Source organism: Schistosoma mansoni, chromosome 2 (genome assembly GCF_000237925.1).
Source record: "Schistosoma mansoni strain Puerto Rico chromosome 2, complete genome".
Classification (NCBI taxonomy): domain Eukaryota; kingdom Metazoa; phylum Platyhelminthes; class Trematoda; order Strigeidida; family Schistosomatidae; genus Schistosoma; species Schistosoma mansoni.
The window spans coordinates 4,744,461-4,772,271 of NC_031496.1; the positions used below are offsets into that span (position 1 = coordinate 4,744,461).

Consider the following 27,811-nt stretch of genomic DNA (forward strand, 5'->3'; position numbering starts at 1 on the left):
TAGCCTACATCGACTTCAGCAAACCTTTCGACAAAGTTCCGCACAATCGACTGTTATATAAGTTAAGAAATGTCGGAGTTGGAGGCAATCTATTGATGTGGATAAAAGACTTGCTAATTGGGCGTCAGCGAAGAGTACGGATGAACTCCAAATTGCCTAGCTGGAAAACTGCGCTTAGAGAAATGCTTCAGGGTACAGGTTTAGGGCCAGTGTTATTCCTCTTATATGTAAATGACCCTCCTCGTTTCCTGTCGTCATCGGTCTTGCTTTATCCTGAGGATGTCAAGATGTAGAAAGCGATAATAAGTAAGGGTGATAACTTAGAACTTCAAAAGGACCTGGAGAAATTATTTGAATGGTCTCAAACCCGGCAGTTGCCGATAAATATTTCCAAGTGTATTGTGATGCATATTGGTCATCAAGGTACGGATACATACACTATAAATAACACTGAGCTACCTGTCGTTCAGACACAAATTGACTTAGGAGTCATCGTTAGCCAAGAAATAAAGACTACTGCACGCTGCCGTGCTATAGCCGCCAAAGGTTTTAGAACCATGTGGTCAATTAATAGGGCCTTTAGTCATATCGACGCTAAAACCTTTTTTGACTTTGTATACAGTATTTGTGCGTCCTAAACTTCGGTACTGCATGCAAGCGACTAGCTCCTGTTTAAAAAGACAGTGTGCTTTTGGAAAAAGTTCAGAGAACAGCAACTAGGCTGATTCCAGGAATAGCGAAGCTCCCATGTGGTACTCGACTGGCCATGCTCAAGCTATTCCCGCTGTCACATCGAAGAACTTAACTACCACTTTCAAATTACTTGGTGATAAATTTACACCTGATATGCCCCATTTTTTCTTGTCTTCCAAAACAGAAAATTTATGAGGATACTCCAAAAATGTTTACAAGCCCAGAACAAATTACTTGTCAGCCGCCTATAGACTTTCCCATCGAATCATCAACGAGTGGAATTCATTACTTCAGCACGTGGTTGAGACACCATCCGTTGACTGTTTCAAAAGGAAGTTGGATCGGCTGAGAGATCATCACGACAAATACAAGCAATCAACCCTCCTGTCTTTTCCAAACTGATGTCTATGAAGTGACTAGATTTGGAGAGTTATTTAATGCCACAAGTTGGAATGCTTTGAAAGTGTTATTATTTCGAGGCATTGTAATCAGCAACAAGTGTCAAAAAAGATTATCCATGTACTTTCGCTTACTTTTTCCACAGTCTTCAATATCAAACATCTTGCACATCATCTTTTTTATCAGTTCTTCACGTTTTGCTTCCCGCTCCACTCCCATTCACCCTCCTAAAGCCCTAAAAAATAAGATCAACATGCTCATAGTACTGTTCATAATACGGTTCCGAACAAAAGTGTTTACCTCAAAAAACCTCCAGACTCTGTAGCATAGAAACAAAACTATTCATTCAAAATAGATTTACAACAATTCAAGTATTACTACATGTTTGGTAAACTAAGGAAATTGCAGCTGAATAGTTAGATTCACTAAACCTAGGATTTGTTAAGGCTTGAAGTCATTCTTTTAATATCAAGTCACTGGTACAAAAAGCTCATTGGCGAATACTGTTTTATCACTTCGATATTGTACATCGGATAAGTACTTATTTCAAATAAATGCGTTCCTCAGTTGTAAAGGACCTTCTAGGAAAATTAGAGGGGTTTGACTATGTGATTCTGGAGTCTGTTGCATTCGAAAAATTTAGTTCATGTCTGTTATGTTCTGGCGTGAAAAATGTATTTCCTATTTATGACGTGACTGAGGTAAAAGTTACTGTAATAATACCAAATACTACAGGAATTAGTCAACAAACCTTTCATTTTCATTGTATCCTCTCCATTTACAAATTCGCTTCTTGAACAGATTACGTCTGTTGTGTGTGACAACGGAAAGCGTTCAGGATCTCTTATATTGTCCACTGTAGAAGCTACTGGGAATTGTGAGCTTTTCAAGTTACCTCATGTGAACGAATATCCGGAGTATGAGGTTCAGTATCTGTCTAAAGACGTAATTAGTTTACACATTACTTACTTATGTTACCAGAACAAACTACTTACTTTCAAAATAGAGTTCATTTTTAGTACTCCGCGAGATGCTTTCAAAAATTTGTTTGTTCTTCCGAAATCTCACGCTTTACTTCCCGTAAGTACTCAAGTTATTACAGGAACGTTAGACAGGGTTTAGAGAATCATCATGCCGCGTTTTATGAAATCAACAGTATCTTCTGGTCCTTGAAGGTAAGCTGCCACTCTTCAGTATATTGTAATTTTATTAACCAGGTATATCACTTAGTTTTATTTACCGTTCCAAATTTTCTGTGGTTAATTCTATTTTTAATTTGATTTGATCAGAAAATTTTCTGGGCCTGAACGTCATGGGTTTTTAGAATATTAGATAGTTTGTAAATGGTAGTAACATTGTTCCATGATTTCATAGATCATATAGGATTTTTTTAGCAACTAAGGTTGAAGTACTTCTCATATGATCAGCTTTTCCTATTTGTACTTGCAAAACATGGTCTATTTTAGCTCAGGGTGTTCGACAAATGTACTTTGTCGTTATTGTTTCTGGTCTAGCACTCACATTCGGTGGCAATGTCATGTGAGTAATGCTAAGGTCGGTCACTGTATATTTAAGATTTTCGGAGTATCACGTAACGAGTGAATCTAACTTAAAATACTAGCCAAAACAATTTGTACATGTTATACGCACGTGTTTTCAAGACCTATACGAAACGCTTGGTCCCCGAGGTTTAGAAATTAATAGCAAGGTCATAGAAAGTGAAACAGTATATAATTATCAAAAACTAAGACGCAGTCACTTTTTTATGTAGCATCACTATAAGAAGTATTTTCATACATCTTTCTCATGTTGATATATCACAGCTTCTTAAATTTAGTCTCAGTAAACACACTTCAGAGGCTCGCGATGTTATTAAACATCAGTCAGTCAGTCATCTACAACTTAGGACCATGCACATATATGCATTAGTCCAAGTTTCCATACCACATCAGTACAACAAGATGAACACCATATTCACGGAAGCAGTTACTTCAATGGTAGCAATATATTTAAAAGAGATTGCATATAAGGACATGATATAGGGAAAAATAATTAGTTCGTAGAAAGTTATAAAGTAATTTTAATCTCACGGTTTAAGAAGAGACAAAGAATGTATACACTCACACCATTGTGATCAGTTCTAAGCCATGTCACCCAGAGTCTCCAACCATTGGACACGATAGTCGCGCGGACCCCAACCAAGTAGTCTGCATCCACCAACATGACTCAGACCAAAAGTTAATGACTTCAAGGACTGATGCCACACTTTGGTTTGGCCGCCCCTAACTTCCATCCGTCTCCAACACTAGTCAGCATTTCGCGTCATGGTAATCGGTGGTCGGGCATGCTTACTTATCTGGTCCAATCACCACAGTTGATGTCGATTCATAACCCCCGAATGCCCTTGTACAGCCGAGAGTGGGGAAAGTTCGCTCTCCCTCTCGAAATGCTCTCACATGGCCACGTGTATACAGCCTCTGACAGGGAAGTCCTACTCACTGCATTCTCGTGGCGGGGGCGTTGTTCACGAAAGTGAGAGGACGAAAAGCGAATGTTCGGCGCTTTCACCGGGTCGGTGGACACAGAAAGTCCACCTAGGGGAGTTGGAAAACCCTGATTCCAAACCAATGGTGCACATGGGCTCCAGTATCCTGATGGAACAAATGGAGTATGAATGAGTCGTTGGTGATTGGCTACCATGAGACTGCATCTCCTCACGATGCTCCACTGCCTTATGGATCAGACCTTCAGGTCAAAGGCTCCAGGTGTCGCCCCTTAAGAAAACCACCTGCTTCAGTTCGGGCACCTGGGCAGTATCACAGTCCTCACACAAATCAAATTATATTTGTGCGGCGCATATATATTTGGTACCCCCTTGTACCAATATTTATGTGTATAAATGAATAAATAAATTTTCATGTGATAAATTCATAAGTGAAAATTAAATATAGCGGTTAATCGGTTGTTTATAATTGACTTTTCCTATTGTAGATTGTAGAAGAAGTTTATTCATTTGGACAGACTAGTAGTAAGGTCGCTGCACTGTTTGCTGATTTTCCTGCTGCAGTAAACAGAAAAAAAGTAAGATTTTTATGTACTAGTTGTATTCAAACCTTCTGACTATATGCAAACAATCGTTTAAGGATACCACCTGCTTCGGTTTGGGCACCCGGGCAGCATCACAGCCCTCACACAACTCGAATGAGATGTGCGGCGCATATGTATCTGGTGCTTCTTTGTACCAATATTTGTGTTTAAATAAATAAATAAAATTATTCAAATATGTTCAATCTGCACATTTTTCCTATAGTCCAAAATTGTTTTACTGTTATATCCTTTTGCTATGGTTGACCATTAAGGTAAATACCTTTTTTATCTTCTTGTAGTCTCTACATAATAGTTCTGAAAAATGCACAGCTTCAGTTATTTTCATTGATGAATCAATTGTTTGTGACCCGATTGCATGTTTAGAGCCGTATACAAGATCAAATCATTTGCTAGATACCATTTTCGCTGAATTATCTCCTGACGGTCACCGGATCAATGTGTCTTGGGAACACTTATCCAAGTGGTAAGAAAATTCATGCTTCTACGTAATAAAATAATGCTTGTAAGCTTCGTCCATCAGAATGATTACCTTTAAAAATTACACCACACTGTTCATAGTTTCTTCACTCCTCAACATGAACGACCGTAACAACAATGAGATAGTACGTTTACGTGGGAAAGCCAATGTATTTTTATATTCGAGACCAGTTTTTAACCGTATCAAGTATTGCTTTGATTCAGTAATCTTTTTCAGAATACAAATCATTATTAAGAAACTTAGACTCTCCCATATTACTTAAACGAAGGTCGATAACTGTTTAGGTGGACGCTATTTCTTGATCTATTCACTCGGAAGTCTATTTTACCTTATCCATACACTGAAACTAGTATCACTATAAGGAAGAAGTGGACATGTGTGACGTCTTGACTATCATTACTGATTCAGGTCTACATCTTCGTTAGTTGGCCTCAACCGTTACCCGGAACCCTGATCTTGACTTGAAGACTAATTTAATCAGTTGTCTGGCTACATACAGGTGTTGATACTTGAAACAACCTGCTAGTCCACTTTTTTTTGTCTTAAATATACCCGTTCCTATTGAATTGGCTAACAAGTGCTAGCAATATTCAATTTTTGGTGTATTTATACTTACCAAAGAGGTATCATTACCAAGTCTTGATTTGATAATTTTGAATAAATTGAGCATTGGGTAGATTGTTTTAAATAAATTACCAAAGAGGGTTTATTTGTTATTTTCATAAGCAGTTACCGTCTTTTTAATCAACATTCAAATCATTTCAACAGAACCAAGTGTATTTTTTGCCGTAACTAAAGTTCAGTCTAGTTGTCCTTAATATTGCTTTGTATAATTCAAAGTTGTTATGGTCTTCGATCCAATCCAGTTACAATATTCGCTTCCAGCGACTGACCAGGCCTACTATAGAGGTAAAACGATTGAAGGGTGTTGGAAGGTTTTAATTTCCAAAACCGAACTGTGATGTATACAGATCATAGTTGTTTATATATCTGTCCCCAGCGGTCCAGATAAAGACATGTGGGGTGGGACCATGATTAAGTGTTTAACCCACTGCTTCCATTGGGATTCCTCATTTTTAGTCCCTCAGCTACCATTTAACCTTGAGATAGGCATGATAGCAAATAAAAAGAAAATATTTGTGATATATATTTGTTAAACAACTGGTTTTATAGTTTATTTAATTGCTGTGTACCTGACTGTAGTTAAACAGTTCGTAGCTTTCTCTGTCCCATTTATTCATTTGCTCTCTTAACAATGGTTCGCTGTGTTAAGCACTTAGACTTCACCTTTTTAGAAAGCTTTCAGCACCAAGACTTTCTATTAAAGCAGGCACACTGCTGATGATGTTATCTAAGATGACAATTAGTTTTCCTAATTTTAAACCAACTGGCTCAGAAAACACAATCACACCAAAAACATTTATTCGTACTATAATTTATCTCAATTGCTCGAATTACAGTGAGTGAATTGCCAGTTCAAATCACATTCTACCTCCTTGCAGACAACCAGTCCAGTTTAGAACTTCTAGTACATAAACGCTTATATGATTAATGAGTTCAATTTGTTGTTCTAATCGATTTACACCTGTACCAATTCCTTTTAGCCCATCTGAAAATAAAAGCTACGTGAAAACGTTATCACATGACCTGTGTACAGATTTATTGCAGTCAGTGGATATATCTGTAAATCCCTTACTTGATGATTACTTCATGTTAAAAGAGCATGTAAGTAACGTTTTTATTTGAACTTATCATTATCACACATCTGAATGCACAAATTTCTCATTAGAGGGTAATTAATGTCAATAGTAACCCCCGTTATTACTTAGGGATTGAGTGTTTTGGCCTCATATTACATTTGGAGAATGAGCTTTTTGTTATTATTTTCAATGATCATGATTCAGTCAGTCATAGGCGATGTATAGCTTGCCGCAATGGGAATCAGTTCACTTTGTCACACCATGTCAATACGACAAGATTAAATTATCAAAACAAATAACAGATTAGTAGTAGTAACAGTATCACTGAAAGTAGGGAGAATTAAGCATGGATGTGGTTCAAAAAACATGAACCGGCGTAATGAAAAGTGTGAGACAATTTTTCAACATAAAGTCTGAAAAAGGACAGTAAATGCATCTACCACTTCACAACAGATTCTGAGCAATGTCACTCAATATTTGTTACAGTAATCAGTCAGTATCCAATCAAGTAACCTGTTCCTACCAATGTAGCTTAGTCCAACATTCAATTATTTCATGGACTGTTACCATGTTTTTTGTTTATATGCCTCTAGAGTTATCCCAACGTACTCCTTCACCACCAAATATCGCTCGTTGAGGTAGCGGGTATTTGGGGATACGTAACACATGTCATAACCAGCGCGGTCGAGGAATTTTATTTATATACTTGAACGCATAAACATTGATACGAGGAGCAGTTAAGTATATTCGCGCCACACAATAAGTACGAGGTTGTGAAATGATAAAGAAAAGTGAGTGTAATAAAAAAGTACAAAATGGATTGAAATTAGTGTATGATAGTGAGATAATAATGATAATGGGAGAAGCAGTTCAGTCAGGGAAATATAACCAGAAGAATTCCTCCAGTTAAATGTGTCATTCACTTTTGTGAAGAAAGTAAAAGAACACTACAGAAAGATCGCCACTGGCTTCTATTATAAGCATTGTCTGATAACGTTTTAAACCACTGTATTGTATCATCCCTAACCCCACTGTTTGAATGAAACAATGGAGAGAGGTGGTTATATTTCCTCACTCTGCCTGAGATGTTTGTATATTGGGCTTTCAATGTGTTAATAAGCTTCTAATGCATACCATTCTCCAACAGGCAATCTCAGAAAACAGTCCTGTCCAACGAATTGAAGGTGGCCCTAGTGTCAAGGAACACTACGATTGTTGACCTTTAATAAGTATGACGGTGTTCTAACGTATGGCGGAGGGTGAAGATATTATCAGTACATCCTCGACCAGAACGAAAACCAGCCAGCTCCTCCTGAGTCAATTTTTCTCGGGTTTTGAACAATTTATGATATATGACAGAAGCCAATAGCTTAAACAAAAATGGAGGTACAGCTGTCCCCCGACAGTTACTGCATTGGCGATGTGAACCGTCTTAAAGATAGGAACAACTATCAGGTCATTCCGCGATGTTGCCAGAACTTTGTAAACAACCCAGTCAGTTCCTTAACCAGAAAGTCACCACCATCTTTAAGAAGGGCTGGAGATAAGTCATCTGGAAGTGGTGATTTGTGGTTTCGGTAGCTAAAGTTCCTTGCGGACCTGTCTCGTTAAGTGGATCAGTTGTCACCAACCATGAAGGACAGGACAGTCTGATGTCGCCGGGGCATCAGACCAGATAAACTGTCTCTTAAAAAACTCTGCCGAGCCTCCAAGACATCGGTAGATGTTATCGACTGACATCCCATCAGCTTCACAGATTGTTTCACCCACACCACACTTCTTGCTGCCAGTGACTTAGATGGGTGGAAAGAGCTTCCGGCAGTTACCAGGTGCAGCTGCTGCTTCTGACTCGTTAGCACCCTGCAGTCACCAGGCTTTTCAGTCTTCACGCCAACCTTGCGCAATTTCATTACGTCGAAGGAGATCCAAGATTTTTAGCTGGTTCGCTATCTTCACCCAGTGCCTTGGGTCTAACCTCAAGACTTCTTACTCGGTGGTTACAGCACAAATGAGGAATGTTTCAATGATACCTATAACAAAGTACTAGTAACATACGAAAGCTTCCACTTATGAAAACCAAGTTTCACAGCTATAGAATTGCTACGCAGCATACTTGCTCCTTATTGAGTAGACAAATACCATGTATACGCCACAGGTGATTTATGTTGACAACAGCCAAGCTAGCTTTTTAAATCCATGCAACTGATGAAATGTAGGTCAAATAAAATAATGACTCAATAGTTGAAACATTCGGTCACCAATCACTCGGTTATAGTTCTTAGACTTCCCTTCGCTTATTTAGGTTTCGACAATCGAGGTATTTCATTACCCATTACAAAAAAGTATAAATAAAAGTCAAGTACATAAATCTGTACTCAGTTGTCAACCAAGTAGGTCACAGAGTAACCCTCCCCCTCAAACTCCAGTTATTTCAATTTGGATAGTGGGTGGTATCAGTAGCCCTCACTCACCAATAGTATTTTGGAATGTGAAATTTTCAAGTCAGTGAGTTACATTCTCACTTGTTTTTACAAATCTACTTGCAAATAAAAATTTGCCAACTTATATTTCGAACCATTTAATTCAGTAAAATCTTACTACTCTTTATAATCACAAACTTTGGCATGCAATGGCTAGAATCGAACTGAGTTTGTACATAGAGATTAGATTATAATGTTCGCTATGTTATCAGGATAATAAAACACAGTGAATAGCAACTTTAGATGGAGATTTATGCTTTGTCTCAACCTTATTTTTTCTTGAAAGGCATCACTCTCTAAAATCCAACAAAACTTGCTAAATATCGCTGAGTTGATACACTATGAGTTACCTGAATTGTCTGAACCACCAAGAACCAAGGCAAAATGGGCTGATCTGTTACGAAGCCAAATTAAGGAACTATTCATGTAAGTTATTCGAAAAACAGTGTTTGACTTATTGACTTTATTTTCTTCTACTCATCTGCTGACCAAGACGAAATGAGTGAAGCGGAGTTCTAAAGTAGGACCTAGAGGCTAAAAGTGAAGAGCTGGCTTATAGATTTAGGCGCTCTGATTTCCTAGTGGGTTGGTACGAATCTCACCCTACCTACTTCGGTTCGGACAATCAATCGGTATCATTATCCCCCACACTTAATATGTGGCTCAAGGCCCAGTACAGGAATCTGTACCTGGCAAATGAGCTAATAATAGTAATAATGGTTAAAAGCCAAGTGCCTTAACTATTAAGTTAGGTCCCGGTCCTATAGACATCATTTGGAGGATACATTATTTCATTTTAACCAAACGACTGAATGACGCGTCAAATCTAAAAATCAAAACAAAAGATCTGTTTGCAAAAAAACTATACCATTAGTGGTAAGATATTATGAACAAAGTCTACAAGCTCTAAATCATGAATCGTATAAGGTGGTAGGAACGCTTTAAAGCACAATCAACGACAAGACGCATTATTTATGCAGTTATCTTAGAAACGACTTTCAAAACCTACTATAATAAGAAGCAACAGTATGTCAGTCAACAAATTGAAATGAAGGTTATATAGTATCAATTGTGAAAGTTTTTAGACATTAAGAAATTGTTCATGAAGAAAAAATGAACCGAGGAAAAACTACTAAGAATGACAAGTGAATGAAATTACAACAATGAAATAGACTCAACATTCGAAAATACATATAAGTACTTGAAATTGTCAACATACTACAACCAAGAAATATCATGGGTTACGCGTTCTAAAATCATTGACGATAATATGAGCTATTGAATTTTAGCAAGTAGTATGGTACACTACATAAAAAGCGAAGGAAGAAATGAAGTTGAGTGCAAACATAGTTAATATTTACATATTCCGGGAAACTAGTACAGTTATCTGGTTTCATTAAACCTCTAATCCATCTATCCATGTGTAACCCTCGTTTTATTTATCACAGAAGTTGTTTCCAAGTTTCCTTGCTTTCCATTCAAGACGAGAGAGAGGGCATACATTTTAAATGAAAGATTTGCACACTTCTTGATGGGTTGTTCACGTTCGTTCCTTTCCCCTCTATACATTTCCATCATTTGCAACAATTTTTGTTTCTTGATTAACTTTTTTCCAGACCAATTTGTAAATCAGGTTGTTTCGACCTTCTAAATCATATTCAGTTAACACTAGCTGTAATTCATACATTCGATTCAATTACAAGTCGCAATCGATACCATCATACTGTTCACAATGATATGATTAGTATGGAGAAATTATTGGTTAAGTTTGAACGTTCTTTATTGGTTGCCAGTCAGGCTGATGCTAAACTTATTCAACAACTTCAAAAACCAACACATTGTGAACCGATTCTATTAAATGCTTACAAAGAAGCTATGTAAGTTACTGCTTGTATTTTGAAAATGTTCTTGTGAACTAAAATAGACTAGAACTATTGCTAGTTATTTAGTTGAGCTGGTTGTGGATATTATATTACTGTGAAGATGTAATGTTCGGGACGGATTAGGATCAGATGCTGAACCATTGAAACTTCGAGTTCTACTTGAAGTAGAGGTGCGAGGAAGGTTTTCAGTTCATGGTTGTCCACACCTCAGAAGACTACTTCTCATTGATATGCTTGAACAGAGGTGGTAGTGGTATTGATGACCTGGGAACGTGAGAGCAGAGTATAAGAGACAACTGCTTGAGACCTTTTCAAACCCCTTCATTCTGTCATGAAAAGGCCGTATAGCCGAAGATGCTGGCTGTCTGAGAGATATACCTTACTGCCGTCACATCCCTGTACTGTTGGTAATATGATTTCTTCCTTGGACCACTCGTTTTCCATTTTTAGTTTTATCGCCCTTCAATTAACCTGCTTAGCATAGTCGGACCGAAAGAAATAAATGTTTCAACCAATATAGCTCGATTGGGTCATCACGATATACATGTCCAACCATCACCTATAGGTAACACCTGGCTTCGTGTTGGACTGCATGTACCCTGGCTTAGTGGTATTTAACCTAGGCTTCAGCGGTTATTATTTTCTTGACCGGGGTACCTAGCCTGTCGTATGCCCTGATGGTGTTCTCGTGACTTTCGGGTTGCCTGATCTGCCAAGAGTAATGGGACAGTGCATGACAGTATTGTTGTGTGCTAGGTTCAAAGAGAATTGTTTGCTATGTGCATGCAAGTCCGCCCCGTTATTATTCCTACTTCACCTGCTTCAGTTTGGGCACCCGGGTAGTATCACAACCCTCACACAAATCAAATGAGATTTGTGTGGCGCATATATATCTGGTGCCCCCTGGTACCAATATTTATATGTTTCAATAAATAAATAGATTGTCGGGTACCACTAACATCTATTAAATACTAAACAGCCGTCTTTATTTAGCGTATGAGTCTTTACGATGCTCTCACCAAAGATCGTGACTTTCAGGCTTTACTGTAAACATGTTGGATTTAAACTCAGTGGGAAACCAATAGTTCATATTTCTAACTTGAGTCAGTTCTTGATGTGACCGTGACGCCCCCACCGTCGATCGTGATGACTGTCTTTCTCATGATATTTTACACTCTGTCGTCAATTCACCTTGAAAAGTAAACAGTTTTTTTCTCTTTACAAAAGTAGTTGTGCAGTACAATTCGGTTCATGTGTTTTATTATCCTTTTCGTATATATTTCCAATCTTCTTACTGTTATGGTTGCTTCTTTTCTAGAAAATTACCAAGTCTTGATGAAATGTTTCTCTTCGTAACGCATACAATAAGCTTAGTGCCTATTCATTCACCTCTCTCAGAATCAATTTGGTCAGCTATTCGAGTAAGTAGTAGTTAATGAATTGGTTTTTAACTGAATAGAGTTGCATGTAAATTTGTTTGGCTTCTAGGTTGCACTTGTCTCTGATTAATCTTAGTTGAGAGTGGAGTTACACTGAATACTATAAAACACTAGTTATGACTATTTTCTAAAATTTTAGGGACTCATCTCAAAGTAAGTCACTAGTGTACATACAGTTATGGTATTGATGAGGTTTTGTGGAGATTAGTTTAATTTATTAGTGGACTATTTATTTATTTAAACACACGAATATTGGTACAAAGAGGCACCAAATAGATATGCGCCACATAAATCATTCGATTTGTATGTGAGATACAATACTACCTGAGTGTCCAGACCGAAGCAGGTGGTTTTCTTAGGGGGGCACACCCGGGGTCTTCGACCTAAAGGTCTAGTCCACAAGGCAGTAGAGCAACGTCAGGAGATGCATTCTCATGGTAGCCGGTGACCAACGATTAGTTCGTGGTGCATTTGTTCCTTCAGGATACTGGAGCACATGTGCACCATTGGTTTGGAATCAGGGTTTTCCAACTCTACTAGGTGGACTCTCCATGTCCATCAATCCGGTTAGAACGCCGGACATTCGCTTTCCGTTCTCTCAATTTTGTGAACAACACCCTGGTGCGAGAAGGCAGTGAGTAGGACATTCCTGGCAGTGGCTATATACGCGTGGCCATATGAGAGCATCTCTAGAGAGAGAGAACTGACTCTCGGCCGTATCAGGGCATTTGGGGACCACGAGTATACACTGATGATGAGTCCTATTCTTGAACAGAACAGCTGTCCGATGCATCCTGGTTTTCAGTGTTACCCCTACTAATATCAATCAGTAACGAATTCAACCTATAATTTATTATTGAATATTGCCCTCGAATGCTCTGGTGCAGCCGAGAGTGGGGAGGGTCTGCTCTCCCTCTCGAAATGCTCTCACATGGCCACGCGTATATAGCCTCTGCCAGGGAAGTCCTACTCACTGCCTTCTCGTGGCGGGGGTGTTGTTTACAAAATTGAGAGAACGGAAAGCGAATGTCTGGCATTCTAACCGGATCGGTGGACACAGAAAGTCCACCTAGAGCCTTTAGGTCAAAGGCTCCGGGTGTGGCCCCCTAAGAGAACCACCTGCTTCGGTTTGGGCACCCGGGCAGTATCACAGCCCTCACAAATCAAACGAGATTTGTGTGGCGCATGTGTATCTGGTGCAACCTTATACCAATATCTATGTGTTTAAATAAAATAAAAATAAAGAAATGAATATTATCGAATTTAGCCACTCTGTTGATGTAATTGAATTTGGCAACATTGAAGTTCAAAATACTGAAATGATAAGGAAGATCCATAGCTCAAGACGATGATTCTTGTAGTGTTGCATCCTGTTAAATGTATGGTGTAACTACGAGGCTTTTATTATCTTTCTAAATACAGCATTATTTGTGTTTAATTCAAGGAGTGAGGTTTTCGATTATTCCGCTAACACTAAGTCGGTTTGTTCTGATTATCCTTTTTGCTTATAATCTTTATGTATCCTTGCATTCCTATCTACTGTTTTTTTTATTGACCTCCGACCATCTGATTGGTCGATATCTTCCTTATAGGCTGATAAATTAGATTAGTGTCCAAATACACATGTCTGTATGCAGTAGCCAAGTTGTATTAATAATTAAGTGAACAACTAGTCAGATTATTTGTTTTCCAGTGAATAAGGTTAAGTTCAAACGTTGACGCTACAAGCCTAATGATACAGCACCAAATAAGAGAGAACTTGTCTTTTACAAAAGTGAGCCTCCCATATTCTCTACGAAGCGCAATATTACTTCATAACTTGTACGAACCTACAGTTTGTTAGTGACCTTGAGAAACAGGGTAATATAACATCAAAAGACAAGTTATCTAATGAAAATAATAGACTCTAGGATTTTAGGTGCATGACAGAACTGAAGTTATACAACTTGAACAAACAAACTTTTCGAATGTTTTTAACAAAAACAACTTTTGATGACCCTCAATAAACCCTCGAAAAAACCTAAAAACTACGAGAATGCTGAATATGCTTCGTTCAGTCAATGTTCTTTGGAATCTGTTGGGAGAATCATAGAAAACAACGTGTTGTATGTCAAACCTTTATTGGATACTTAGCAGTTATATCGCTAATCCTAATATGTTTCCAGAAGTCCCTATTTGAACGTGTAAATGCCTTAGTTTTCTATACATTAGTTGACCTTCGACGATAGCTTCTTTCACACTCCACACCTTTTGTTTTCTGCTCGGAGTTCGAGTGTCGAGTGGCCCCCAAATGCCCTGGTACGGCCGAGAGTGGGGAGAGTCCACTCTCCCTCTCGAAATGCTCTCACATGGCCAGCGAATATATAGCCTCTGCCAGGGAAGTCCTACCCACTGCCTTCTCGTAGCGGGGGCGTTGTTTACGAAAGTGAGAGGACGAAAATCGAATGTCCGGCGCTTTAACCGGGTTGGTGGACATGGAGGGTCCACCTAGGGGAGTTGGAAAACCCTGATTCCAAACCAATGGTGCACATGGGCTCCAGTATCCTGATGGAACGAATGGCGAATGAACCTGCTGTTGGTCACCGGCTACCATGGGACTGCATCTCCTCACGATGCTCCACTGCCTTATGGATCAGACCTTTAGGTCAAAGGCTCCGGGTGTGGCCCCCTAAGAAAACCACCTGCTTCGGTTTGGGCACCCGGGCAGTATCACAGCCCACACACAAATAAATGAAATGATGAATTCTATTGACGATACTATTCTCGCTCATATTAGAAGCAAGACAATTTACACTATTATTATTATTACCATTATTATTATTATTATTATTATCATTACTATTATTTACTACGTCGCTTTTTCACTCCCTTTATTCCCAAATTGTGTATCCTTCCTTTCCAACTTATGCAGTAGCTCGCCCATGGTGGAAACTCTGTCCTATCTAGACGATTTCCAGTCACTGTCTGGTTGAAAGTGAATGCTTCCACCGATTACGAATACTGAAGCAGTCTTTCTGAAACCACGTACGCCGTTCAAGCTGGCTTCCTTCAACGTTCGCACACTAATGCAGATCGGACAACAGATGGGGCTGGCTATGTCTTTAGAAAGTCTTAATGTTGATGTTTGCTGTCTATCCGAGACCCGTTTTCAAGACTCTAATGAAGTACTACAAATTCGTTCTCCATCTGTCGCTTCGAAAAGCTTGTTTCACGTGCGCTCATCCGGGGACTCTGTGGCATCTTCGTCTGGTCTTGCAGGCGTTGGTGTTGCACTAAGCGCTAGGGCTGAGGCAGCACTAATCGATTGGATCCCCATTAACAGTCGGTTATGTGCTGTTAGATTAGAAAGTTCCATCAAAGTGAGAAGAAACCGGCGTGAGAAACGGTGTCTTTTCGTCATCTCCGCCTATGCCCCGACAGATTGCAGGCCGGATGCAATCAAGGATGAGTTTTACCACCAGTTAACAGTTCTTCTCCAGAAAGCGCGTTCGACAGATATTGTAGTATTAGCCGGAGACTTGAATGCTCAGGTCGGGCGTCTAGGCACAGAAGAGAGTCGTTTAGGTGGCCGATGGGGACTTGTTGGTCGCAGGACAGATAACGGGGACCGTTTGCTGCAACTGTGCACAGACCACAACCTGTTTCTGGCTAGCACTAACTTCCGGCACAGTCATCGCCGGTGTGCCACCTGGCGTCCCCCCTCTGCATCTCAAGCCTGGACTCAGATTGATCACATCGCGATCAGCTACCGCTGGCGTGGTTGTGTTCAAGACTGCCGCTCCTTTTGGAGTACCTATCTGGAGTCTGATCATGCCCTGGTCTGCGCCAATCTCACTTTACTTTTCAGTGGCCGAAGGATTGACCACCACCAACGGATCGATGTTAGTAAACTGGCTGCAACTTCTGTTGCAAGTAAGTATCGAGCGGAGCTAGCCTCTAGGCCTCTACCATCCCATCGAAAAGTATAGATGAGTATTGGTTGCATCTTCACGACGCCATGAAAATGGCGAGTAAAGCCGCTTGCGGCTTCGCGAAACGTCCCGCTTACAAGCACTGGGTTTCTTCTGGATCCTTACAACTGATGGAAGCCCGTCGGTCTACTCCGGGTGACCGTGAGTTTGACCACAAACGAAGGCTGTTACGTAATGAAATCGGGCAAAGCTTGCGTAAGGACCGAGAAGCCTGGTGGTCGGAGCGTGCTAATGAGATGGAAGCAGCAGCTGCATCTGGTAACTGCCGGAAGCTCTTCCAACTCATCCGAGCCACTGGCAGCAAGAAGTCTGGTGTGAGTGAAACAATCTACGAGGATGACGGGATGCCAATCACTAACATCTCTCGACGTCTTGGACGATGGGCGGAATTTTTCGAAGGGCAGTTCAACTGGCCTGCTGCTCCGGCAACATCAACCAGTTTGTCCTTCCCCCCATGGCCGGTGACGACTGATCCACCAAACGAGGCGGAAGTCCGCAAGGAACTCCAACTCTTGAAGCGCTACAAATCACCTGGCCCAGATGACTTACCTCCGGCTCTTTTTAAAGATGGTAGTGACTTTCTGGCTAAGGAACTGACGGTGTTGTTTGCAAAGGTTTGGGAGCAAGAAAGTTTTCCAACATCATGGAATGAGTCAATAGTCGTCCCTATCTTTAAAAAGGGTTCACGTTGTTCCTGCAATAACTATCGGGGGATAAGTCTACTTCCGATTGCGTCCAAACTATTGGCTTCTGTCATTCTTCGTAGGTTGTTTAAAACCCGAGAACGATTGACTCGCGAGAAGCAGGCTGGTTTTCGTTCTGGTCGAGGATGCATTGATCACATCTTCACCCTCCGCCAAATGTTAGAACACCGTCATACTTATCGCAGGCCAACGACGTAGTGTTTCTTGATATCAGGGTTGCCTTCGATTCGTTGGACAGGACTGTTCTCTGGGATTGTCTATTGAAGAAGGGTGTGCCTGAGAAGTTCATTAACATCTTAAAGGCCCTTTATACGAACACCTCAGGCAGAGTGAGGGCATACAACCACCTTTCTCCCTTGTTTCATTCGAGCAGTGGGGTTAGGCAGGGTTGCCCGATCTCACCATTCCTCTTCAACTTTGCCATCGATGACATTCTGGAAACAGCTCTGATGGATGTAAGTAATGGCGGTGTGGATATGTTGCCTGGAGAACGACTTCTCGACCTCGAGTATGCGGATGATATTGTCTTACTGTGCGATAATGCCCAAGGCATGCAATCCGCACTTAATCAGTTGGCAATCAGTGTCCGCAGGTACGAAATGTGCTTTGCACCCTTCAAGTGCAAGGTACTCCTACAAGACTGGCAGGATTCCCATCCTGTACTCACCCTGGATGGTGGGCAGATTGAAGTAGTTGAGAAGTTCGTGTATCTAGGTAGCTACATAAGTGCTGGTGGTGGCGTGAGTGATGAGATTGATGCACGTATAATGAAAGCCAGAGCGGCTTATGCCAATCTGGGCCACCTTTGGCGCCTTCGTGATGTTAGTCTGGCTGTAAAAGGTCGGATTTACAACGCGTCGGTGAGAGCAGTTTTGCTCTATGCTTGTGAAACCTGGCCTCTCCGAGTTGAGGATGTTAGACGTCTCTCTGTGTTCGATCATCGTTGTCTCCGAAGGATTGCTGACATCCAGTGGCAACACCATGTTAGTAATGCAGAGGTTCGGCATCGTGTGTTCGGGCGCCGAGACGATAATTCAATTGGTGTCACCACCTGGAAACACCGACTTCGGTGGCTTGGACATGTTCTACGAATGTCGTCCCAGAGACTTCCACGCCGTGCATTATTTGCCGACTCTGGGACTGGTTGGAAAAAGCGGAGAGGAGGTCAGTGTATGACATGGTGTCGTGGCATGAAAGAAAGCTGCGAAGGTCTAGCTTCTGTTGGTCCTTCACGACTCCCTGGCTGGGGTCCGAGAGATGGTGCAACACAGTGGCTAGAGACGTTATCAGATATGGCTCAGAATAGAAGCCAGTGGCGATCCTGCTGCAACCTTCTTTTACTTTCTACATAAAGAGTGGTTCTAACTTAACTGAAAGAGTCTTCTGGTTGTACATTTCAGTCCGCCTTATCTTTTCATCCCTTCCCTTCCTACTTTCATTATTTTGTGTGGCGCATATGTATCTGGTGCCCTTTTGTACCAATATATATGTGTTTAAATAAATAAATAAATAAATCGAGTGTTCAACTATAAGACATCGCCAATAAACAAATATGTAATTTAATGATCATCATCTCGATCACCGTAAAGGTGGTGTCATATTGCATATCTGCTTTGAACATTTTTCCCAGTTTAACTATCATTTTCAGGTAACTTTCCCTTACTGTCGTACACAACTGATTCCACAGTTTGATATAATCAGAGTTGACGACTTTTATTTAGTTTTCTTCATTACCTAGTATTCTATGAGACGTCTGTAGAATCCCGGGAAAAAGTGATTAAAACAAGTAACAAGTTTTGCAAATCTGACTGGTTTTCGTCAGTCAGTCATTGAAACAACCTGAAGGGACAACATTAAATCTTTTCAGTAACTGTATGTAGTGTGCTATGCTAGCTTCACATCTACTGTAGATCAAAAATAATACTTCCTGGGACTAACCCTTCTCACGTCCTTTTATCACCTTGCACCTCTAGGGCGAACGATTCAAGTACACGGAACGTTATTCCTGGTCTCCTGAAACCACGCTCTAAACTACATGTAGGAACTTTTAACGTCCGAACATTGTGCCAAATAAGACAACAGGCCTCCTTAGCTAGGACTTTAGAATCTCGCACCATCGATGTGTGCTGCGTCTCCGAAACGCGCATACAAGATCCGAGTAGCGTCATTCATTTGACCTCACCATGTCTTAATAAAGAACCAACTGGATTCACGCTTCGTGTATCTGGAAGCCCTAATGCTGCTTCCCGTGGCCTCGCTGGCGTAGGTATAGCATCAAGTCCTAGGGCAGGACTAGCTCTTTTATACTGGATCCCAGTGACAGTCGTCTGTGCGCTGTCCGACTAAATGGAACGGTAAGGACTCGGAAAGATAGTGACACTCGTCGTCGTCTCTTCCTACTCTCCCACTGACTGCAGCTCAGACGATATAAAAGATGAGTTTTACAGGAAACTTTCTGACCTTCTCCGAAAAGCTAGGCGTTCTGATATAGTAATAGTGGCTGGTGACTGTAATGCTCAAGTAAGCAAACTAAGAGAAAGGGAAAGACACCTGGGTGGATGTTATGGTGTCGTGGCTGAAAGAACAGATAATGGCGACCGTCTGTTGCAGCTATGCTCAGATAACCGCCTTTTTCTTGCAAATACTAGCTTTAAACACAAGGAAAAACATTTTTTTAACATGGTGACCCCCAAATTCGTCCCAACGTTGGACCCAACTAGATTACATCGCTATCGGCCACCGATAGAGGGGTTTGATAGAACACTGTCGCTCATTCAGATCATGCTCTAGTGCGAGCACGTATCTGTCTGCGTCTTACTGGACGTAGGAAAAACGCTGCAAGGAAGTCTCTACTTAATAATAGCCAAGCTAAGAATATATTTCAGGAACAACTAGAAAAACAGTTAGGCAGCCATGTGGATTTTCTGTGTCCAGTAAGGTTCAAGCAAATGCGTGCTCGTATTAGAGCATGATCAGAGTCTTAATATGTATTTCAGAACGAGCGGCAATCTTCTTTCGACCCTGTCCAACGATGACTGATGGCAATATGGTCTATTTGAGTCCATCGTTGGTTTGGTGCAAGGGGTCACCATGTTAGACAATCTCTCCTTATGCTTAAAATTAGTTCTTGCTAAGAATAAACGATTCCCTGAGCACAGTTGCAACAGACGATCACCATTATCTGTTCACTGAGCCGGAATACTAGAATTCCCACCTAAATGTGTTTCTGTTTGATTTAAGCTACCTACTTGGTCATTAAAGTCACCTGCTACGAAAGCTGACAATTAAGAAAATACAAAAGCATACTAATTCAAGTATTTAGTAATTGTACAACAGAATTATAAGCAATAATTTGAGGTAGAACAATTCCAAAAGTTCAGCTCTGCTCAATTTTCTCCCTGTTATAAAAGTATTTAGTTACCTATTATTATGATGTACTATGAAATTATTTGACTTTTTTTGTTAGGAACTGTTTACAGTTGGTCGATCAAAGACTGCTGAAACTTCTTTGCATCAAAGAGTTCCAGGTAAATATTAATTATTATCTATGTATCAGTTAATTATTATGGTTTAAAATTTGATCACATTTAGTTTCATTAAATTTTTTGTTGTTTTATATTTATGTATGCTTGTGTGTAAGCTGAGCTGGACCTACTAGTAACTGAATGGTACAGGAAGATGCCTATTCGTTTGTAGTGTGTTCAATACGAACTAGGATTATAACAATTTAGTATATAAAATTTACGATACATCCTTGTTGTTCTTTCCGAAGCACTCCTAATTTTCGACAAAAACAATTATTCCATTCTTATTTCCTTTGAAAAAAACATTTCTGAAAGTCATTGAAAAGGAGAAGCTTCAGTTCGCTTTTAATTGTTTCACGTATTGCTAAAATCATGTTCACAGAAAATTTTTTTAAGATTCAATTCATTAAGAATAATCCGAATAGTGAGTTGACAATCAGAAGAAATAATACGTCTCACGCTCTGAATATTTTCGCATTTAGTTATAAGATATCCCCATATACTACAGAAGTCAGTCATTGCATTGTATTGCTGTAATACATTTCATAAATATACTACCTAAACAATTTTTGAACTAGTAAGCTTGAAAAAATCTTATATCACATATTTGTTCTCTACATTTAATGTTGCTATTTATATCAAGCTGATAATGTCTGTAAACTGGTGTGAATTCTGTAATTATTTTCAGAATATATATATATATATATATATATATATATATATAGAGAGAGAGAGAGAGAGAGAATCGAAACATCGAAACTTCCCGACGTGACTCATTCCTAATAGTCAGTGATTTTAGGAACTGATATTACATTTTGGTTTGACTATCATATGTTTTTTTGCTAATCTATTCATATGCTAGCCACTACTTTGATTCCTAGCTAGGCAATGTGTGTGTGAGTACCTGTGTAACATGTTACCATTAACTATCTTGAGGCTTCAGAGTGTTCCAGAAAGTTCTGTAACCAGTAATCACTCATTTGGTAGACAAAATAAATTGTCAACAACAAATGTATAGTACAATCATTTGTTACATTTCTTAAAAGTCTTTTTTATCTTCTTCAAGGTGGTTTAATTCCTCAGTGCTTATCACTAAATAATCTTGTTCAAAATATAAAATCATTTCGCCAGAAACGAGCTCAATTGCCTAGTTACAAGTAAGTAGTAGTAGTAGCCTGTTGTTAATTTCATAGTTCTTTTTTGATATGCAAATAAATAGATTCTCGCCATGCAAAACTTTTGTACTTGTTTTTGTTACATTTTCATTAGAATGTGATTTTTAGTTGACTATGTAGACTATGGATCTCCTAGAATATCACTGTTCTAGTTCAAACCCATGTTATTAGACTGATAACTTTTAACTCGATTTATCTTGATGCTACACTCCGACAGGATTGTGTTGGTTAATATGGAAAATAAGGTTTATTCAGACAACAAATATGATTTCTTCCTCAATCAGTAGCTTATATCCCACTGGAATACTGGAATATCAAAGATTCAATACGCACACCTAGCCCGTGACTAAGACGGATATTACTATTAACCAAATAGACCATTCTTTGCATACGGTCTTCACCAATCTGAAATTCCAATGATAAGAATGATCGAATAGTCTATCCCTTTCTAAAAATTTACTAGCATCATTTTCCACGTCATCGATAGGAACAAATCAAGAATGCTTAAGTTACTACGTATATAATTCCTGTTTATACAAAGCACATAATCTAATAGAACAATCTAGTAATATACAGCAATACTTGGAGTATATACATATTTATTATTCTTATGGAGGAATGAATATCGAAACAATGGATGGATTTTCCGCTTACTGACCTCAAATTTCCTATATTTATTCTTTTCCGCGTTACATTACACTACTACTTATTATTATTCAACAGTTTAAGTTATGTTGAACTATTTTTACCACCTAGCAATCTAATGTAATGGTGTTTGCTTGTTTGTTTCAGTGAACTACATATCCTATCTATTTATATACTCTTATTTCCATGTTTCATTTTGTTTTCTGTGCCTGCAACAGTATATTTGTGTTCTTTTTCCATAATGTAGTCTTCCTACTGTGCACAAATCATTCTGTCAAGCTTTTGTTTACTGTGGTATAATTGTTTGGCTCTAAAACATGGCAGTTGAAAATGAAACCGAAAATTCCGATGTAATGTAAATGTTTGAAATTACTAGAACGTCTCGGTTGGGAAGCACACTTATCATGTTCGAAAAGATGTTCAATAATAACATAGACTACTATGTATTAATAAGTAGTACAATGGGATACACAAAAAAGGGTTAGAAAAAAATCAGTGAAGTGGAAAAGTCCGATACAAGTTTAAAAGTATTTTCCAAGTAGTGTTTTCAAATTTTAATTGACAACATCCAAATGTGCAGCACATTTTATAGTTAGATTTTTCGCCAATTGAGTTCCGAATTCCTATATGTACTTTGTATAGATTCCATTGAAACAATTCTACATTTTCAATGATATTTTTTTCGCCTGTTAATTGTTTAGCAACTTAGTAGGTGTATCACAAGCTCGATATCAACCATCATTAGTACAAATGATGAAAGATTTGGTATTAGCTCGGGAAAATCCTTCGGAAGCCAGTCCTGCATTAAACGGGATAGTTCGTAAGCCGTGCGCATCTTTATCGAGCAATTGGTTAGGAGAATTAAGGTACTTTTTTGAAAGAATGGACTCTGATTTTTATATTGTTAAATACTATTACTAATTAGCAGTATAATTTACGATTATTTTGTATCCATGTTACTATTTCTACTATTAAATAAAAAATTCCATGGAGGATGGTGTATCTGATGTTGGGTAATGATTAGATTACAGACCTTATTCTTGAAGGCAGCCAATGCGGGGTGTATAGACTAGCTTTTATGACTTTATAAGTGTACAAATGGTTTGTGGAAATTATTGAATGTTAACGATATCACCGACAGATCCAAGTTAGATAATGACTGTAAACCAGTGAACACTGGATAGTTACTTCATACGTATGGGACTCTTCAACAGTGCTCATCCACTGCCCCACTGGAGGTCAATCCTAGGACCTTTGATCTCGCCCACTAGTGTTTAACCTTTAAAATACTTTGGTAGATAGATCATATTTTTGTGGAGAAGTCACAATTCCTATATCAGAAACTGGAATGATAACAGTTGATTAGACAATTTTTTATGTCTAAAGATGCCAATCACTTTAGGATTTTAATCCTCGTATTTACTTGACAAACCATTTATCAAGAGTTGTCTTTAAAAGTGTCGTAGAGTAGAAGTTGCCATCTAATACGCATTCAGCTCACTGAAAAAAATGGTGTTGGTAAAAGCGATGGTATTCATTGTTCGTTGTTGTAATCGGATCAGTTTAGATGTGTACTTAGAGAAAGTAACAACACTTAATATGGTGTATGATGTTAAAATAGCTAAATCTGTTCATAACAAACTTCAGTAGCCCAAAACTGACCAGAATTTGAAGACAGGGAAATTTTTTAATCCCACTTGAAGGCATTGTATTATAATTACGAACAGAGTCCGCAACAATAATGTACAAATCAATTATCGTTTCAAAAAAATATCACAGCATTGTTAGATGTTCCAGTTTTTGTCGGTTTACTGAAAAATATAATGTTCTTAGCAAAACGTTGATCAATCTTCATGATTACGTATTTTCCAGCCCCATATATTTTTAGAAAGCCTTCCTTTTGATAGAAGTCAGGGAATGGAGAACACCGTCGTCAAATGATGTTAGTTCAGAATTATTTTTAATCGAAAGGCTGTTATTTTGCTTCAGTTCAACATTAGTTTGTTGTTTTGGTAAAGAAAAAAATTCCCTCCTTCCAAATCCACACAACACTAACCAGCAGTGATGCAATACGTTTCACGCTATATTTAGTAAAATGTTATTTTTCATTCGATTCGGAATATTGTTTGACATAATTACGTGTCTATCACTTCATACATTTTTCTAAAAAAAAACTCACTTTCATCATATAGTCGATTCATTCGAATTCCCGGTGGTAGCGGAGGCGTCGGGGAAAATGAAAAATATTCTCTGTACAAATCTGATTATATTATTCTGGTGCCAATGGGTAGTGGTAGTTTACCTATTGGATTATGTCGTGAACTATTTGAAGTTATTTCACCATCCCACTCAATGGTAAATAATAAGCCCTGTTCAATGTTCAAAGTAAGTAGGACTGTGTTTTTCAAAATGTATGAATATTTTATTCACAATTAAAAAGCTATGAATAGATTGTTAAGCAACGCATCATGATAAATGGAATTGCAAAAAGACCCAGATTGCTAATGTTATTATATAGAAACTACCTGGTTGGGGTGAGGTCCGTGCGATTGCCACAATCAGTGGTTAGAGACTTAGAGTGACTGAATTCGGTATGTCTCACAGTAATGCATATGCATCCACTCTTATTTTAGATCTTCAGTTCCAGCATTTCATCATATATAACTTTTCGTCTTGTCGAACCATATACTTAATGCTTATTCTGTTCCGGTGTCATTGATACTACCATTATTTCGATTTGTTTATTATCAATTATGTTAATTTCATCTTTGTGTGCTAATGTTACTTGGGGATTCGAACTAACACATGTTTGTACCATTCTCTGTGTTGCGTATGACTGACTTATTAATGAGGCTCTACTAATAATCATTGAATTACTAGTACCTTTGATCACTGATATCTTCAAATTATCAGTCTCGTATATAGTAGAAAATTCAAATCAGCAATATTAATGTTGTAAATATTAGGCGGTAGCTAGGTAAAAACGACGATTCGACTGATGCGGCTGTAAATTCTCACCGATTGAAGTGATTTAGATAAATGCCCTGGTACAGCCGAGAGTGGAGGGAGTCAGCTCTCTCTCTTTCTAGAGATGCTCTCACATGGCCACGCGTATACAGTCACTGCCAGGAATGTCCTACTCACTGCCCTCTCGTGGCGGGGGTGTTGTTCACAAAATTGAGAGAACGGAAAGCGAATGTCCGGCGTTCTAACCGGATTGATGGACATGGAGAGTCCACCTAGTAGAGTTGGAAAACCCTGATTCCACATGGGCTCCTGTATCCTGAAGGAACAAATGGACCATGAACCAATCGTAGGTCACCGGCTACCATGAGAATGCATCTCCTGACGTTGCTCTACTGCCTTGTGGACTAGACCTTTAGGTCGAAGACCCCGGGTGTGCCCCCCTAAGAAAACCACCTGCTTCGGTCTGGACACTCAGGTAGTATTGTATCTCACATACAAATCGAATGATTTATGTGGCGCATATCTATTTGGTGCCTCCTTGTACCAATATTCATGTGTTCAAATAAATAAATAATTTAGACAAATGCTACGTAACCTTAACGTGTGACCTATCTCAGTGTGCGGTTCAGTGTTGTGTCAGATTGGACCATAAAAAACCAAAAGAGCACCGTAAAATCATATAATCTTTGTATGTACCATATTAGCAGATGTATAGACCATCTAGTTTGCGTCGGCATAATCATGACCATGGGTTGCAGATGTGTATTAGTGACATGGCTCAGAATCTGTCCTGATGCCGTAGATCCATTTATATTCTATCTTCTTATAGGTCTTGGATTTTAATAGTAATTTGCCCTACTTTTCCACTTATATCCTCTATGTTTAGTCTTTTCTGATTTAATTTTTAATATTACAGTTACTCCAACTTCTTTGTTGTCGTTCATCTTTTCACTTTCCCAACTTAGTGTACTGATGTGGTCTTGGCAGCTTAAACGGATACATTTTTCCTTGGCTGATCCTGCATTGGTTATGGTTGACTGACTGAATTAGCTATTGATGATATTATCTTTCTTTTAGTACAAATGATTTGTGGCGATTGTTAACTTTCTTAGCTTCCTTGTGAAGTAACCTTAGGTAATCATCGAGAAAAATGGCGGACTAAATGATTATTTCTTCTTAATATGAGGCACCCCAATATTGCACATCCACGATCATATCAGGGATCGGATCAATGAAATTCAAGTCTCGCAATGATCTCTTAACTTTTAAACCACTGGGTTGAAAGCCGAAGGGTTTAAATTTTAATTTTCTGCCTTTTTTTCTATCACACTGTCTCTGTCAAATCTCACTACAGTCACTAGTTTTACTTTTCCAGCTATTGTGAGAATGTGAAACAAAGTAGCTATTTAATTGTTTACATTTAAAGCTTTTCTCTTCTTTTTTAAATAGAATTTCTCACGAATAATCCCCTGATACTAAGTAGTAGACATCAGATATCCAGTTTTTCTTGATTTTTGATAATTGTATAACCAAGGTCCAACCCATAATATAAACTACATATTTTATGCAGAATATATTCATTTGGAAATTCTTAAAAATCAATTTTTATGACGCCCTATCATCCGGACTAGTTTTAACGACCATTATTATTATTATTACTACTACTGGTAGTAGTATATTTATTATTATTCCTGTTGCACTACATAGTAACTTGATAAATGAGTTTTTCTTCATCCAGTGTTTCTTTTTCTCCTCCCCAATGTTCATAATTTAGCTAAAAATCATTATCAGTGGTTTCACTGGTGGCCAAGGCGGATTGTCAAGTCTTCTACTGATGGATATGTAATAATAATAGGCATTATTATTATACATTTTCAACTAGTCATTATTATTTCTTTGGCACATCTACCTACTATTCTTGTTGAAAGCGAAGTTTCCTCTACATTCTATGGGTGTGCACACTTTTTACTTTGCCTCAAATATGTCTGTCTTTTTTTAACCTGTCGATCTTTTGAGTAATTTGTTGTTTTATGTATACGATTGATTTACGAAATAAGTGACAATGATAATAATATTAATATACCTGCTTTATTTGTCTTTTATTTTGTTAATGAGAATAATTAAAACTACAATATTTTCCTTACGAATCGTAGTAAAGTGTGTTGTCAATGCAGTCGAAGCGATTACAACTGTAAACATCCTCCAACTGGTGGGAAGTTATTTGGCAATGTTAGTATAATATAGGTTTATTTACTATATATATATATATATATATATATATATATATATATATATATATATATATATATATATATATATTAGTGTAGGGCCATGATGAAAAGCTAATTAAGAAATCTTTTTCTTTACTTATCCTTTTTTATGGATAAGTTTAATAATCATTTAAGATATCTTGCAATTCTGATTATTAGGTCTTATCAGTATGAGGTTGTGAAGATTGTTGAGTTTTTGATTGGGATCATGAATCGATCAATGTTAGACCATCATTGAAAACCTGAAAGGTTTTAGTTAACTAATTAATTTAGGGAAATATACGGAAAAATAATTATTAGAGACGTAAAAGTAAGATATTAGAATCAAGTAGCTATTTCAGTAAAAGACTATGAAAATGTATACGCATTCACACT

At 38.5% G+C, this 27,811-nt stretch overlaps 1 protein-coding gene across 1 annotated transcript; it reads left to right on the top strand.

The window, feature by feature from the left end:
* Positions 1 to 1,636: 1,636 nt before the first annotated feature.
* Smp_142410 (hypothetical protein) lies at positions 1,637 to 27,317 on the top strand. Its single transcript, XM_018795412.1, has 15 exons — positions 1,637 to 1,793; positions 1,828 to 2,037; positions 2,074 to 2,172; positions 2,208 to 2,267; positions 4,084 to 4,173; positions 4,479 to 4,663; positions 6,283 to 6,403; positions 9,145 to 9,284; positions 10,475 to 10,735; positions 12,060 to 12,162; positions 20,322 to 20,382; positions 21,446 to 21,536; positions 22,901 to 23,065; positions 24,392 to 24,584; positions 26,941 to 27,317. The coding sequence occupies exons 1-15, from the start codon at positions 1,647 to 1,649 to the stop codon at positions 27,010 to 27,012; spliced, it is 1,998 nt and encodes a 665-aa protein (XP_018649727.1). The 5' UTR covers positions 1,637 to 1,646; the 3' UTR covers positions 27,013 to 27,317.
* Positions 27,318 to 27,811: the final 494 nt, after the last annotated feature.